Source organism: Rhipicephalus microplus, chromosome 7, assembly GCF_043290135.1.
Source record: "Rhipicephalus microplus isolate Deutch F79 chromosome 7, USDA_Rmic, whole genome shotgun sequence".
NCBI classification, from domain to species: Eukaryota; Metazoa; Arthropoda; class Arachnida; order Ixodida; family Ixodidae; genus Rhipicephalus; species Rhipicephalus microplus.
In genome coordinates, this window is record NC_134706.1 from 102,507,274 (window position 1) to 102,524,133 (window position 16,860).

The window sequence follows — 16,860 nt, forward strand, 5'->3', positions numbered from 1 at the left end:
AACTGAACCATGCTACTACCGCTCTCCATCAAGCACCCGTCACCGGTGTCGTTCTCGAAAGCCCCACCGATATCGCCTTCGGCTTCACACGAAGTTCCCCGACGGAAAACTAAGTGTTGCCATGGTCGTAGGTGGTACTGCATCACTCGGATTGACCAACAATCCTCTTTGACTACAGACAAAACGGAGGCTTATAAATGTTCAAGTAGATGGTGTGCATTTCGCTGCTCTTCGACACCAGAGCGCAGCATTCCGTTATGATGAGTCATTTATGCTGAAAGCTAAAGATACTTCTCACAGCTGCAAACACTCAGTTCACAGCATCTATTGTTGCATTGTTCTCTGCTCTTGAAAGAATCGCCGGTTACCACACTGTTCTTCTATTTACCGCCCTTCATAAAATTCCCGCTAGACGTAATCTTAGTCCTCGGCTTCCTGTCCACACATTTCGCCTTCCTTGACTGTTCGACCAGCATCCGCCATCTCCACTTGCCCGCAACAGAACCTCTAGCACAACCGCCCAGTTTCCTTTGCACAATTGGATATATACACATCTCTCCCAAAACACTAAACTAGGCCCAGCTCAGCTCAATACCATTAGTTATCTGTGGCGACTGCGTTCTGATACCTATCACCGATGCCCTCATCACCCGCGACATTACTTTACTACACACTGTTCTGTGTCTCGCAGAGAACTCCACGGGCCTTTCAGTTGTCAGCTTAGTTTGACACCTCAAGTTCTGCCGCAAGGAATCCCCTTGGTGTTCATTTGCACTTTAAAACTAAACTTTGTGTATGTTTTCACGATGGCCGCTCCTTCCAACCACGATGCTCAAGAGAAATTCGACACTTGCTCAGACAGCGCTGTTAGGTGAATGATTGCTTCCAGCTTAACGCCACAGCAGATTGACAAGCTCCACTAGTTTCTGCGGTCCTACATCGACGTTTTCGACCTAAGCGACCTGTCATAGGGGAAAACTGTTGGTGTGACCCACCGCATAAGCACTGGTAATGGGCCTCATATTCATAGGCGTCCTTATCGATTGTCGGCGGCCGAGCGTTTCATTATTCAAAGTAAGGTCGATGAACTGATGGCCGAGCATATCATTGAGCAATGCTACAGGTCTTGGGCATCGCCTGTTGTGCTAGTTCACATGAAACATGGGAATTGAGGCGTCTGTGTCGATTATAGACACCCAAACGAAATTTAAAAGAATGTGACAGTTTGCCCAAAGGGATTAAGCATTGAATTCGATAGCAGCATACTCGCATGTTTTATGAAGCAAGGCAAGCATTTTTAGAAGCAATATTATCTGTAGTAAGCATGCGCTTCCTAAGTAACCAAGTTTCATGTGGTGCCTTCAGATGACCACATAGAGGCTCATGTGTAGATAGGGCGTTGATATACGAAGTGAGGCTGGCAGTAACTCATTTATTTCTGATCTCATATATCTCTACTAAACGCTGGTATAAGAGGGTACGGCCGTTCCAGGTACACTTTTGGCACGATATTTCCGTGTTTGGAGTGGAGCCTGTAGAAGCTCCCACCTGTTGCGGGAGAACAAGGCACACGATGTTAAGTGCCGCGATAGTGCTGCAATGATCAGCATCCCCCTCTCCGCTCCTCCCCTAACGAAATCAGCACGTGCGCAGACCACCCCGGCCGGAAAGGTGATGTTCAATACACAGAAAGAAAAGGTTAGGGCATTCTTTCCCGTATATATATTGAATCCTAAATACTTGAGTTAAGATGGCGGTAATGGCAAAAAACCCGTCGAGACTGTCCATATAATTATTATCGCAATAAAAAAACTGCTTTTCTCTGCTACGAATAGACGATGCCCTTGAATTCTTCTAAGGGTCTCGCTATTTTTCCTCTATAGACCTTCGTTTCGGGTACTCGCCGACTGAGGTAGATTGAATCAGCTGTGACAAGACGGCATCTATCACCCCTGATGGCCTAAGTTAGTGGAAGGTTTTGCCCTTTGGCTTTTGTTACGCTCGAGGCACCTTTGAACGAATGATGAAGTCCCCGCTGAGAGGCTTTAAGGGTCAGTCTATTTGTGCAACTTAGACGACATTCTTGTTTTGGCAGCTTGCTTCTTCTGCTCGCTGGTTGGCGGCGGCGAATGCACCAGTGTTGCCTGTCGAGTTTTGCGGTCGCTCAAGGTCACATCTGCGGTAATTACAACAATGCTCATGATTGTGAGCCACAATCAAGGAGTCGGTTGTTGATAGCCGGCACGCTCGCCTCCTCGAAGTAGAATAAAAAATGGAAGTAAAGGAAAAGTTTGTCATGATAATTGTCTCTTTCTGTGGAGGTCATCTCAACGACTCCACACGGGGGATGGATAGTAGGGAAGAGAAAAAATGTGTAAGAGATAGAAATAGAGGCTGAGGAGTGTTATGTGGTATGACTGCGCGAGAAGGTGCGCTGCCATCCATGGCTTCCGTTTATCGGAGAATATGAAAATTATCACAAGGTGATCTGCTATCGCTCATGGTGGTGCCAACAATCTCGGCACTTCCGCTTTCTTTCTTTTCACTGCCCCCCCCCCCCCACATGCATGACCCACCACATGCATGGCCACATGTTCAACCCCCAAGCTAAATCAGAAGCGCGGTGGGCTCGCAACGAAGCTTGAGCCCGGTCGCCGCAAGACTTTGAGGGGACAGCCCGAAAGCCTGAAACAAGCAGTTCTTTTTAACAAAAAAAAACCCGGAGCAGCAGGCTGTGTATATAAAAAATACATTGTTCATCTAAAAGAATATAGTGCATCCACTTGTAAACTAATAAACATTACGTATGTAATGTGTATATAACAAAAGTGTCTGGCTTTATGCGATGACAGAAATTGTAAACTAAATATTCGCTGGTTCCCCGATCATATGCAAGGAATCGTCTGCAAAATCATTCAATGTTAGATATGGCGGATTGTTTTTGCCCATATATGAAACTCAATTAGAGTGCCTCTCAGACGTCTTAAGTTTTTTCAGTTGCGCTTCTGGCTCAACTCTTTCAAATGTCACTTTAGGTGCAACCAAAGCACAGTACTTTACCGTTAAGTAGACGCAGACCGTGTACAACCAGACCCGGTAAAAATCCGTCCAGACAAGAACTTTCCTGTTTAATGTTCTGCGGCGCAAAAACGCAGATTTATTGGACCGTTTTCATACTTATGACGCTTCGTGAGAAATTTCGCGCTCATCACGAGATCTCTTACGCAGCTCTTCAAGCATGCCGTACAGTTTTCATGGGGCCCAGAAAAAGCTTCTGCGCTATAGACTCTGATCGCACTTCTCACAAATCCTCCGATTCTGGCCAGCATCAGGCTAGCTTCTGCTACGAAAATCCGTAGAGATACAAGTGCACATGAATTGTTCGAGTGCTAGCTCAACAGCAACGTGGCCAGGATTGGGTTATTGCATACAACAGGAACCTCTTATCGTCACCAGCAGGTAAATATTGAAGTACATAGCATGAGTTTTTGGCTCTCGTTGGGTGGTGGTGAAATTTTGGGCTTAGCTATACGGAGGGTCATTTTCTTTTGTTACGGACCACCACATGCTCTGGTGCCTGAAGTTTATGGAAGATCTATCCGGAAGCTTTTGTCGCTGGGCTTTGCACCTGCAAAAGTTTTGCCACTTGGTCGTCTGCAAATCTGGCCGCCTGCACCGTGATGTCAACCACCTCTGCCAGTACCCTGTCGGCGATCTTGAAGGCACCGACGCTCCCGCGAAGCACACCATCTTATCAGTGTCTGAGTTCCATAAGGTTGGGGGAAAACAGAAGTGGTATATATTGTTCCTTGACATCATAAACCGTACGAAATCTTCCTTAAACGACGCCTGCGTTCATATTTCGTGTATAAAAAGAATGTCTTACATTGTGACCATTTTCGACTTCACAGCTTTGACAATCGTAGTGTCATGCCTGAAAATTTAGTGTCAAATGAAAATTAATCGTAGTGTCATGCCTGAAACACGCGGGCCATTTTCAGCCAGTCGATAAACCTATGGAACCATTTTACTGCGTTGGGTTAGACCTGCTTTGTTCTTGCCCACATAATTGTTGTGAGACAACTGCGTCACAGTTGATACCAATCGCGTTATACGCTATGCTATCACGCGAGCTTCACTGACAATTGTGCAACCGACGTGGCTGACCTGATTTATACGAGGCGTTCAACACCCCAAAACCACCATTTAATTATGAGAGACACCGTAGTGGAAAACTCCGGAAATTCCGACCACCTGGGGTTCTTTACCGTGCACCCAAATATGAGCTCACGGGCCTACACCACTTTCGCCACTATCGAAAATGCAGCCGCTCCAGCCGGGAATCATTCTCACGACCTGCGGTTCAGCAGCCCAGTACCGTTGCCACTAGACCACCGCGGCGGGGCTGGTTGACTTCCTATTACGTGACGTTATATTGGTTCAAGGAGCCCCGAGAGAGCTGTTCGCTGACCAGTGCCGTATATTTATATCTCAAGTCTTCGCCGCCATCCTCCATTCCTTCTCCACGCAGCACAAACCAACAATACTAGACTGTATTGTATTCTAGTAATGTTGGCACAAACCGACTACTGCTTAGCACCCTCAAACCAACCGCCTCACGGAACGCTTTATCCGCACTTTTACTGAGATGCTTGCTATTTATGTGTAGCCAGACCACCAAGACTGCCAAGGGTAGGGCCAGATGCCCTACCCTTGGCAAGTATTACGTACAATTGGTCGTGTCAAGGCACTGCAAGCTTTTTACATTTCCTGTTCTACGGAAGAGTCGAGCTTGTTGCTGGACACTATCATTTAAGCCACTGCCCCGCTTACCAGTGACAGCGAGTATGTCCCTGACTATCGCGCGAGCAGATTATGCTCGTCAGCTCCCCCACGCTCGCATAACGGCGTCGCAGAGCAACCAACGACGTCAGTACGGTGCTTCAAATACAAACGTTTTTTTTTGCTCTTGGTACTGTTCTGCTACTCTGGTCAGCTCATTGATGAGTGGGCCTATCAGCGAAAATTTTGTCTCGGTATTGTTTCAAGTACCTGTCACCTTTGAGGTCAAACCCATCTGTCCATTATCATCTACCAAACAGTAATGTTCAGGTCTCTCGGCTCAAGCTGTACAAGACCGCGTCTGAGAACAACCTTTAGGTCTTAGAGAAGGTAGGCCCACCTCCAGTGGTTATGTTCCGTACTAGTGGCATGGAAATAAAGAGTACAAAAAGAGGGATGGCATCGATGATAGACTGGCGCGAGCTATTCATTGTTGCTGGCGCTGCTCTCTCAACCAACTGAAAACACATCTGCATCTACTCTTAAAAGTCGGTTTCTTTCTGCTAACAATATAAACTAAGCGAAACTTAAAGATATGACCCCTTCTAACATATTTCAGAAGCTCGGCCTCAGCTGATGCCAAAAACATTATTGTTGTAGCACTTCCAAAAGAAGCCACGGCTCCTGATATAATTTGTAAATGGCAGCCTCTTGCTGACCTAAAGAAGGGTACTGCCACCTCTACCCCCACAAAATAACATTTCCACACTTCATGCCTAGCCGCCATGCGGCACGTCATTCTCCAAAGTCCTGCCCTACGTGATTATCAAAAGAGCAGAAATTTTTCTACATCGCTGTTTGGAAGCGATGCAAAGCTACATACACGAGGACAAAGGCGTGCTAAAGAATCCCCTTCAGAGAAGAGGGCAAAGGTTCGTTGCCGCGCCCCCTCTCCACCATCCCTATTACGCCGATTTATGAGGCGATTTCGTGCCCGCCCTCCTTAGTCGGAGCGCATCCTTCTCTCTATTATCACATTTTGCAGGGCTGACTTTGCGCCCCAATTTCAGGGGCCCTCCCCCTGCCGTGCCTCAGCCTGTACTCGTCAATACTCATATACCTTTCGTATTACCCCACGCCTGACTTTGTAGCTACTTAGCAAGCGTGCGTTAGTGCGTGAGAATCACCTCTCCCCCTCCCACAATCTCCCCTTCAGTGACCTTCCATCCTCAATTTCTGCCAATAAGATAATTTATGCATTTATGTAGCGCTGGCTGCTCATGCTGAAATATAAAAAGTTGCGATGAGAGGAGCTCCTGGAAAGTCTTAGGCCTGACACAAGGCCACTCACGTAGCGACGCCGAAGATAAGACAAAATACAATGGGTTGGTGAAACACTGTACATCACGTAAAATAGAGTATATGTAGAGTATAACCTCTCAGAACCCCATGTGATTATGAGAGACGCCGTTATGGAGGGCTCCGGAAATTCCGACCACCTGTGGCTTCAACATGCACCCAAATCTGAGCACCCGTGCCTATAGCACTTTCCCCTCCGTCGAAAGCGCTGCAACTGCTACAGCTGCAACTCAATCCCGCCACCCGCGGGTAGGCACCCAAGTTCCTTAGCCACTAGAACACCGCCGGGAGCCATCACTTAGAGTTACACTAAGAAAGTATATGCTATAAATAGTAAGCAACTAGTACGCAACCACTCGCATTTTAGAGCTTGTTTATTGTCAATATTGCAATATTTTAAGGCAGTGTTTGTGCCATAGGTGAGAGAGGGAGAGATAAATAAAGACAAAAGGCAGGTAGGTTAATCAAGCTTGGCTCGGTTGGCTTCCCTACATTTGAGGTGGGGGAAAAGGAGAATAATAGAACGCAAAGATATATAAAAGAAGAGGAGTAAGAAAGAGAAGCATGAATAGTCAGCTCGAGACTACACAGCACGGTCTCGCACAGTTCAATAGGTGAGAGGCTTTTATTATCCTGATGGACCTACTGTGCAGCGTCACTGAGTCTCGGAAAAGCTATCGTCTTAGCTTGTTGTAGCGCCGGAATAAAATATAGAGTGTTATGAAGCAACGTGCACATCTCGGACTCTTTATACTCTGTAGTCTGAAATTTTATGAAAAACCGGTTTTTGCGTACAGGTACCATAGCCGGAGGAAGCGTAACAGCATTTATAAGTCGACACGTACAGTTAGTCTTCAACGAATGTGCAAAAAAAATCTAAATTTAGACCTTGATTTGTTTGTTAGAAACGAAGGTTGGGGGACCCTTAAGCTGCATCTTTCGGAGTTGAACGTGAAGGTGATATTTGCTCCCTAGTGCATACTTCAAATACTCAGTGCACACATTTCATTGTAGATTACTCAAGAAGTTTAACTTGTGAATCACTTAAATATATTCAATAGAGTTGAAAGTGGATTGTGCCATGAAGCTTTCGTATATGGGTCCGTTCAGCGTATTGGATGCATGGATGGAATACCATTTATTAATGTCCTGCAAGATGCACGCGAACGCGCTCACTCTCATGTTATATCGATTCCTCTATAAGGGTTCAGTCAAGTTTTTTAGAATGCAGAGCCTCTGGCAGGTGGAAGCACCAAGTCATTTTGCGAAACTACCTGAGTTTTATTTAAAGGGTACGAAAGACCAGCTTTACCGTTCATAGCGTTCCATTGTCCACGCAGCGTAATAAACACTTCGGTATTTATAATTGCCTACATAGGCCTTTTCTAGGCATGAAAACACACTGCCTAACACCTAAGTATTGGCATTGTGCCTCAAGTATGCATGGTAATTGCGTTTTCATCGACAATATTCGCAAGTATTAACGCCGCCACCAGATCAAGATGGTTCTAACTTTCGCCGGGAGGTTGAAACTGTGCACAGAAACGAACAGACAGACCAAAATATTTGCCTTTAGTAGCTTAAAAAAGACAACCGCCTTTGAAAAGTGTTGCACACCTGCGCTCCTGGTTCCTTACAGCGCTGTTTGCCCTACCACACACTACCACATATGAACGCACATATATATCCCGTCAACTGGACGAAAAGATGAACACCACCATGGTTCAGAGGTTGTGCTTAGGACGTAGTTCGCACATTGGAGGTTCTGCCTCTGCCAGTGAAAATATATATTTTCGCTCACTTTTCTTGTTTACATCTATATTACAGTGACTATTAACAGCAATCTCTATAATTTTTCTGTCATCATTATTCGCTAATTCTGATTATTATTTCGTCATAGGTTGACGTATAATATAGAACTACGATGAATGCAAAGTAGGTCTTAATTTTCTGAATTTTAATCGCGGTATTGTTCTATAGAAGCCGAAGAGAGAACTGGTTGTGGCGTCTCTATTTCATCCTGTTTCGCTTGCGTTCTCGATCTTTTTTTTTTCTCCTTGTTCGACTGCTTAATCCGCAGCAACACTGCCAGGGATGTAGCAGTGCCCAGGTAATAATTTGATTTCATTTGTTACTGTACAATGCTTCGCTACCAACATAACGTAACGTTATGGAAGGTTACTGCTTTCTGCGTTAAACCATTCTGTCACAAAGGCTTGACGAGAACGTCGTGCATGTGTGTGGATGTGTGTGCTTTTTTGTTCATTTCATCTTTTACCTCTAGATATTCATGGACCCGTCATGTCACACACCTGCGCAGAGTAGATAAGGGGTTGCAAGTATCTCATGTAAAGTTCCCTGCATTTTTTCATTATTTTGCCTTTCGTTTATTTTAATACGTTTCTGCACTGTTGGCTGACGCTTCAAGCGGTACAAATTAGGACGGCCGGCAGTGGATTCTGGCTTCAATTTTCAGAATAAATGCACTGCGAGATGCGTCGATTCTCGCAGATGGTTGAAAGGACAATGCAGATATATGTAGGAAGTCACCGGCTAATAAAACTGCGGAAAAGTGACTTCTTAATGAGAACCAATGATTGGTGACAGGACCACGAAGGAATAAGACATGGCACTGCAAACTTGAAAATAGATCAATGTGATTAATGGGATTTTAGAGAATTTAATTGAGGCAGCCTTTTACAGTCAAGGCATTTATGGACAGCGGACTTTAAAGTTGGTCGGTTGACCAATGAAGACTCTGATTGTCATTTTGATGTAAATGATGTTTCACTTGACGCGTACAAGTACTATGCTTTCTCTTATTTTATATTGTATGTGCGAATTCTTGACTAGCTCAGGCAATTTTCCTCTACACAGTTCCTTCCCAAAAATCAACGTCTCCATCTCGTCGGCATGTCAGATGTTGATTTAGGAAGCCCTGCTCGATGTATGCATGCTCAGTTCAAGTGGGGTAGCACTGACGTTGCTGAGGCTGATTTGTTTTATGAAGAAGCGGATCAAGTAAGTACTAACCCCTATAGTCAGTTATTCACTTTAAGTATATATTTATTTTGAAATAAAATAGTAGTCTGCTTACGCTAATTGAACTATCAAAGCGGATGTCTCCATGACCCTAAATAGGAGGAGCTGCATGCCTTTAGAACACTACACCGTTTTTCATTGTTCATTGAAATAGGTCAACGCATCTGTGCCTAAGTACAGTGGGGCCTTGAAAGGTTATATTGAAGGAGAAAGTTAAAAAAAGAAGAAGGGAGAGAGGTTAATTGCAGCTAGCATTTAGCTCACTGAAAAATATCCTCCTGAAAGTTGGGCTTCGAGGCATTCTCCTGCTGCTTCTGACTAGGACATAACTGTTTCAAGAAAAACAAATCACGTTGCTTAGGCCACCTAGGCGTAATGGAGTTATTGTCTGGCGTAAATGAGTTGAAGAAGTTACAATTGGAAGAAGGCAAACAGAAGATATAACTGCGGTGGAGGACGTAAGGGCAAGAAAATACGCAAGTCTGCAGCGCTCGCCGCATAACTGCAAAAGTGCATGAATATTCATTTGACGTACTGTTAAAAACACTAAAAAAGAACAATCACTGATTCAAATTCAGATTGACAACCTGCACTTTGAGAACTGAAATGCGATATGTTTACTTTCATTGGTTTAATAGTAGCGGAGAAAATCCAGATTGAAGTTTTCGTGTGAATTTTGCGTCAAAATTTCCGCGCGTGACGTAAGAAGTTTCAAAATGTATTCTTAATAATTTTGTGGCATGGGATTGATGAAATTTTTGATAACTCCGTTTGTTTAGACTATGCAACAAACAAAAATACACTGTAGTTAATGTTAATTTATTGGAGTCTACGTCCAATAGGAGTCTGGCCCCACCAGACTCCTATTTTTACTTCATTTCTTACTTCATGGTTTTTACGCTGCAATCTCAAGTTAGCTTCGCCACTCGCATTTTCTTTACGCTCGTTTCCCGCTTTCTAATTGTGGTGTCTGGATAAAAGCAGTATTTTCGGAATTGTGAAATGGTACTTTGCTAATACACGATAAATTGTTTCACTCGTTAGAGTTCCTTTAAAGAAGCCGCCTGAAGGTTTGGAAACCAGCGAACACAATGAAGTGGTAGACAGGCGTTTTCTTAATTTTTAGATGAAGAGCATTAGTGAACGAACCTGAGCAGAGTAGATAGTGTAAGAATATATTAAAACAAGTAGCGGCTTTACTAACGCAAATTGAAGAGCACACCATCTCACTCACAAAAACAAACTAAGGGAATGACTGTCAGGAGAGAGAAATATAACAGTTGGGGTGTGGTGACTTCTTCACCACCACTTAGATCCGGATAGCAAAAAGGCAGCGTTTAAACAGCAAGTATATAGATGGCGCCCTAATTAGGCGTCCCTAAGGAGGAACATTATAAAACGAACATAGAGGTCCGTAAGCTGAGAGTATAAGAGCATAAGAGCATAAAAGTTATGTAATGGGACAAAAGTTGTCTTTCGTTACGTCTGTCTCGCTTGCAGAGATAAGAGCGGAGATTAATCGGCTGAGGACTAAATTAGTGTCAGCGCCGGACAGAGTGACGAACAAAATACTCGGTAAATGAGTCGATATCTATATCCATAACCTCAACGCGTGCATGATAAAGAGTTCGAAAAGCGGACAACGCCACAGGAGTGGAAACTTGCTGATGTAATGTTCGTTCTCACGCCTGTTGAAAAACGCCGTTTCCAAGACTTCACAGACCAATATCACTAATGTATTGCGTGGGTAAGATTACAAAGCTCGTCGTTCAGATGCTGTTCAACATTTACATGAAAGAATCTTGTCCGTATACGGACAGCATGATCGGCTTTCGACCAACACTCTCGGCTTTCGACGCTATGCTACTGTACAAGGACGAAATTACAGACAAGCCACGTGAGGCAGAAAAGTAATTGTGACGGTGCCGGCGGTGACGACCGCATTTCAAGCTTCGTCGAAAAAGCAGCCGCCGTAGCCGGGATTCAGTCCTGCGACCTGCGGTTCAGCAGCCGAGTAATTTAGCCACTAGACAAACGCGGTGGGGCACCGGAATTTAAGAGAAAATGTATATACGTCGTACAGGAGAATTTCTACATGTGTGTTATGAACCCGCCACAGTGGTCTTGTGACTAGGGCACTCGGCTGCTTACCCGCTGTTCGGGGGATCAAATACCAGATGTGGCGGTCGCATTTTTGATGAAAAATTATTGATTGATTGATGTGTAGGATTTAACGTCCCAAAACCACCATATAATTATGAGAAACACCGTAGTGGAGGGCTCAGGAATTTTTAACTACATGGGGTTCTTTAACATGCACCCAAATCTGGGCACACGGTCCTACAACATTTCCACCTCCATCTGAAATGGAGCCGCCGCCGCCGGGATTCGAAGCTGCGACACGCGGGTCAGCAACCGGGTGCCTTACTAAACATAGACCACCGCGGCGGGGCATGGAGGCGAAAATCATTGAGACCAGACTGTTTATATTTTGGAGCACGTTTAAGATTTTCAGGTGGGCAAAATTTCCCGAACACTCAACTGCGGGATCTCTCATAAGCATATAGTGGATGTTTGACGTTATAACCCAAATATTATTACTAATATTATTGCATATGTCATAGAGTGCAGAATCCTAAACTAAAACAACCGCATTCAGAACGTACTAAAAGAAACTGTAGCGCAATTGTTACTTTGCCTATTCGTCAAAATGACGCACACCTTTGTATTCTTTGTAGTAGCAGCTCAATTCGTGCCCACTTATAATATTTATCTGTTTCGACTATCTAAATGCGCTAGGGAAGGAAGCGGTTTCTCAAGACTGATCAATAAGTAATTCACCGGCACATTTATGTAGTAGTGAACGTGGTTATTCGTGCTTCCGACTTCTATATTTACTACGGTCATGTACAAATATCTACTACAATTATAAAATATACAACAGCAAGGTCGTTCAGCACTACACTCGTGGTTGCACGTAGGGATGCTACTCAATGCAAGTTAACAGACGTAAAACTTGCAAGGCCAGAGTTATCGTCGCATTTATTTTGTGTTTGACAAAAGGCTTCACTTCTGAAGCTTTACACCGAAAGGACGATCTGTTGTAGTTTTTCTTTAAGAGTATTCACGACTACAAATTTTCCCCACATACCCAGCTTAGTTGAAATTCTATCAAGTCACTGGGAAAAGTTGTTCATGAACAAACAACTGCTATATTACTATACTATAATTCTGTAGTCTTATTATTAATCTAATTACAAGACTCCTCATAAGTAGTGGCTTCGGAAATATCTACCATTTGGTGTTTTGTTAATATTTACCAACATCGCAAAGTATATGGGCACATCTCGCACACGCACCTTGCTACTACCAATGCCAATTCTGTAATGTTTGAAATACACAAGGCCTGAACAGCCATTTTTTCCACGAAGTATCCGGTAGCTGACTTCTGAAAGATGTTTGAACGATGAACAGTGCTGAATTTTTTTCTTTTCTTTAAATTTTTCAGAAAAATGGCGGTAGCTGGACCAGCAAGTAAGTATTGTCTTGCACTGAAACAAATTGCGCTGCACTCACTTAATTAGAAATAGTGTAAGTCGTGATAATATATGTAACTGTGTTGTAACGGTACACCCATAAAAAGCCTGTATATTAGAAATTTAGGTGAATTACGCTCAAGTAGGTTCCCTAAGAAAAAAAATAGTAAGGTGAAAATTGTAAAATTCAGAATTCGAAGCTGAAGCGCCTGGTGGGAAAAGTTGTAAGCGAAATTGTGATCGAGAATGCAGCTTTTCTCGAGGTTTCCACCTCGTGGACATGTTCATTTCTACAACGCTCCTTCATTTGATTGAAAGTACAGCGAGCCATGACATCATGGCGCTCTTGACCACGTGGACGCACCACACCTATCGGTACAATTCCTGCGTAGAGCTAGATGTAGAATAAAAGCACACTAACAGGATATTTGTCCTAAATTTCCCAATCCGAACTTGTGTATGAACGAGTTGAAGTGTTTTAGACCGAAGCAAGGATCATGTACCACCCTTAATTCTACGTCAGGTAAGCAACCAAGCTCTAGCAATTCACAAGAACATTAGACGACGCGAACCACTAGAAAAATTTAGGCGTGAACCTTCCGCCTACATTTCGTTAGTGGTTCGCGTCATCTACTGTTCTTGTACAATGCGTCGACTAGCCCAACAAGTTTTAATCCAGCGAATCACAGTAGGCCGAAGTAAGCAGTTCACAAGGTGGACATGAGAATCGCGTCCAATAATAACCGTTTGCATTATTTCCTACGACTGTGCCAGTTCTTATTTGCGAGAAATTGTTGCTGCTCGTTCAATAAAGTGTACTTGAAGCAGAGAACTACTCGAGCAGGGAATGAGGAGACATAAAATGGTTCTGCTCGGCGAGCCGGTTCCTTCAGCAGAGGAAAGGGCTGCACGCGATCTATAACTGTTTGCAGAAGGCACGAACAATTGCAGTCTTCTGCATTCTTGTTTACTGTGCACGTCATCATTTTTTCTTGCAAGGGGGTATCAATGCAAAAGTTGTAGACCTGGCAACATGTGACGCGCAGTCACCTTTATTGATACAGGACCTAAGTTTGCACTATGAGAGTGTTTCAAGAAATATGCCCTAAATCTAACTGACTGTGACATTTGCAGGACAGCGACTCTTAAGTTCACGAAGGAGCTCATTGGGCAACATGTGGACATTATAGTGAACGGTAAGGCACATGGCACACACATTAAAGAACGGAGTATTGATGAATTTTCAAGCCCGAGAGGCAGCCTTTATTTACTCGGCACCTTAGTATACATTTACATTTTTACAAAGTTTGAGTTGCGTCAGTTGCGTAGTTGTTACTTTAGTTCGATTGTGAACAGCATGCGGGGTCTCAACAGCACGTTCAGCACCTAGAGATAGTACTGTGACGCGTTTAGTGATCCTTGCACGCTGGCTTCATCGCCGTAACCGATTATTCGCCAGGAATGATAACGTCGACCGTCTTTGTGTCGTCTTCGTGCTGGCTCTGGGGAAAGGCAAGCTCGTGAGACCGCAAGCTCGTGTTCATGCCATAATCGAGAGATGCGAAATGGTTTCTGAGCCGTGTTCTCGAAAATGATCGAGAATTCTCAGTAAAAGTACCCAAAATTTTCAGGTCAATTAGTGTTATCGGCAAAATAGTTGATAATAAAACAATAGCAGTGATAAAGCCTATTTTTTATTTTTATATAGAATAATTGGCGTTGAATCCACATTTGCCAAAACTCAGAAAAAAAGGCAAAACAAATATTTTTAAAAAAGTGACAGCTTTGCTGCAAAAGCGAGTATATCAACGCAACAGCAACAGAATAGAAACTTATGCGCACAATGACAAGTAGATCGAAACGTACCCCGCACTTTTTATGCATAATTGACGCACAGAACGTACTTTCAAGTACAGATGAACGCGAATTTATGTCTCAGTTGTTACTTCACTGTGTCTGAAAACCGCACCCGTCACGCTATTGGAGACTGTGCAACAATTTCAGTGACCTTTTTGCGCCCGGTACCCACATCAGAATAGCGCTGGTGAAAGCCTGATGCCAGCCAAAGCGTACTATTGTCTCCTTCTTGAGATAGGCAAGCGCACCAGTGAGCATCCACCCTGCCCCTTTTTTACGGAGCAAAGTACTCGTGGGAGATGAGAGCGTGCGCCACCGCATCATGACGATATGGTGATGCGCGCTCTTTGCGCCATCTTGCTGGCTATAGTAAAACACGATAGTTTCTCCCGAGATGTCCATCACAAGTAGTGAGTTGTTAATATAAATAGCTTTCTGTTTGAATATTGAAAGAGGTACTTCTTCGTGGTTCAGTGGTAAAGGCCATGCTCTCACGACTCAGATATCCCACGTTCAATTCTGCACGCCGGAGTCTCTTTCTGAAATAATTTGTTTTTCTTGTGTTTTACGATATATAGGTACGTGTATATATGCGGTTATTGATGGCAACGCAAGTGGCGAAATTGAGCTGACAGTGTTCATATAAATGCTACTGCTAAGTGCACCTATACCCTCAACCAAAAGCTCTGAAGCATTTCGCGTGCACTACAACATTGCACTTCTCAAGGCACTTGATTGTCTTTTCGTATGGGCTCACATTGTCACCTTATTCTAATGGGGGAATATGTAGTCGGTGTGATAAAAGCAATTTTCATGTTGTCTTGCCGGCTGGCAGCCTTTTCCGCGTGAGGGCTTTGACCCATACTTCTTGAAGGAGGCCTTTGCAATGGGCTTCTCAAAGAGAATGTGCTCAATGTTTCATTACTAGTTTATGCAACTGCTGAGCAATGTTCACCGATGTGTTGAGAAGGTAGCTAAACAAAGAAGACTAGCGCTTTCTCTACCCATGGCCGAGTTGTACACGGAGATGTTCTCGTCTGCCCTGTCTACACCTTTCAAATTGGCATTTTGCTTAGCTCTCAGTAATGGCCTATTATACGTGACTCTAGCTTCTTTTTCTCCTAATTATTGCTTCACCACTGCGTTGGCAGAACATCATGACATTGGAAACAAAAGTAACAATACTGTTATCTATCCAGTGGCATACTATTACATCGTTATCAATTTCTGCACGTAGGATGCATGAAAAGCTAGCAATGCCTAGGCTTGTAAACGTTGAGAATGTGACCTGCTCGACATCGTGTCAGTGGCGCTAGTCATCAACTAAAAGTATAGTGAGGTTACAGTGCATGAAAGAAGCATCCTATATGTAGGAAACTGGGCTTATATGGGTCATTATGCAAAACCCTGCGAATCAGACGAAAGTTCCTACCCACTCGCTTTGTCTCCAAGCCACATAGAAGTTTTATTTGTTTCTTTTTTGTTTATTATTTTTGGCTTTAATAATTTGTGAAGTATTTAGTTATTTTGTACCCTCTTGGCTGTTCATGTGCACGTTCCACCTTACAGTGGAGTTTCTACAGCACGGAAACAAAAAACAACACAATACATTGTGGTAAAAGACCAATTACATACTTCAAACTGACAAGTCACGAAAACAATGGTTATCTTTTCAACACATATATACTACCTTATCATAGCAAATCAGCAAGTGAGTCGATATTTTTCTCCACAAGGGACCAAAATAGGCCCCAGCAATCTAAACGTCACCGGGCCAGGCAGATCTGGAGACGGTCATAGCATGTCACTGGTTCTCTGCACGGCAACCTACCTAAACAGATATAGGCGAATAGTTGTTTCGCGTACGTGGCACGAATTACCTTTAACTTCACGCAATTTATTTTCATAAACTACATTTTTGCAGCAGACGACACAGCAAGTATATTGAATCTGTTATATGTTCAGAGCACCTGTTTATATCCTTAGTGAATAAACATTTTCCAAATAGTTATTTTAGACAATATAGCCAACTACTTACTGGGAGGCATCAAACACTGAAACAATTATTATTTGAAGCCACGCATTGAAATATATGCGCGGATTAACTACAATCACAAAAACTTAATTTTGTTGCTGATTGTACTGTAATGTTCGCAAAGAAAACATGCTCTACAGTAAGCAAAAGTAACTGACGTCAGAATTGATAGCGGGCAGTATCAGCCACGCACTAGCAGGGGTTTGTCAGCACGCGCGCCCCTTTGTCACGATGTCTTTGCCGGGGCGC

At 43.6% G+C, this 16,860-nt stretch overlaps 1 protein-coding gene across 1 annotated transcript in view; it reads left to right on the plus strand.

Annotated features, from left to right (window-relative positions):
• LOC142767584 (uncharacterized) overlaps positions 1-16,860 on the plus strand; it is a 94,497-nt gene that overhangs the window by 61,435 nt on the left and 16,202 nt on the right. Inside the window, exons 5-7 of the mRNA XM_075869549.1 lie at positions 9,019-9,162; positions 12,692-12,717; positions 13,854-13,915. Of these exons, the coding sequence (XP_075725664.1) occupies positions 9,019-9,162; positions 12,692-12,717; positions 13,854-13,915 (232 nt within the window). The remainder of the gene's footprint in view (positions 1-9,018; positions 9,163-12,691; positions 12,718-13,853; positions 13,916-16,860) is intronic.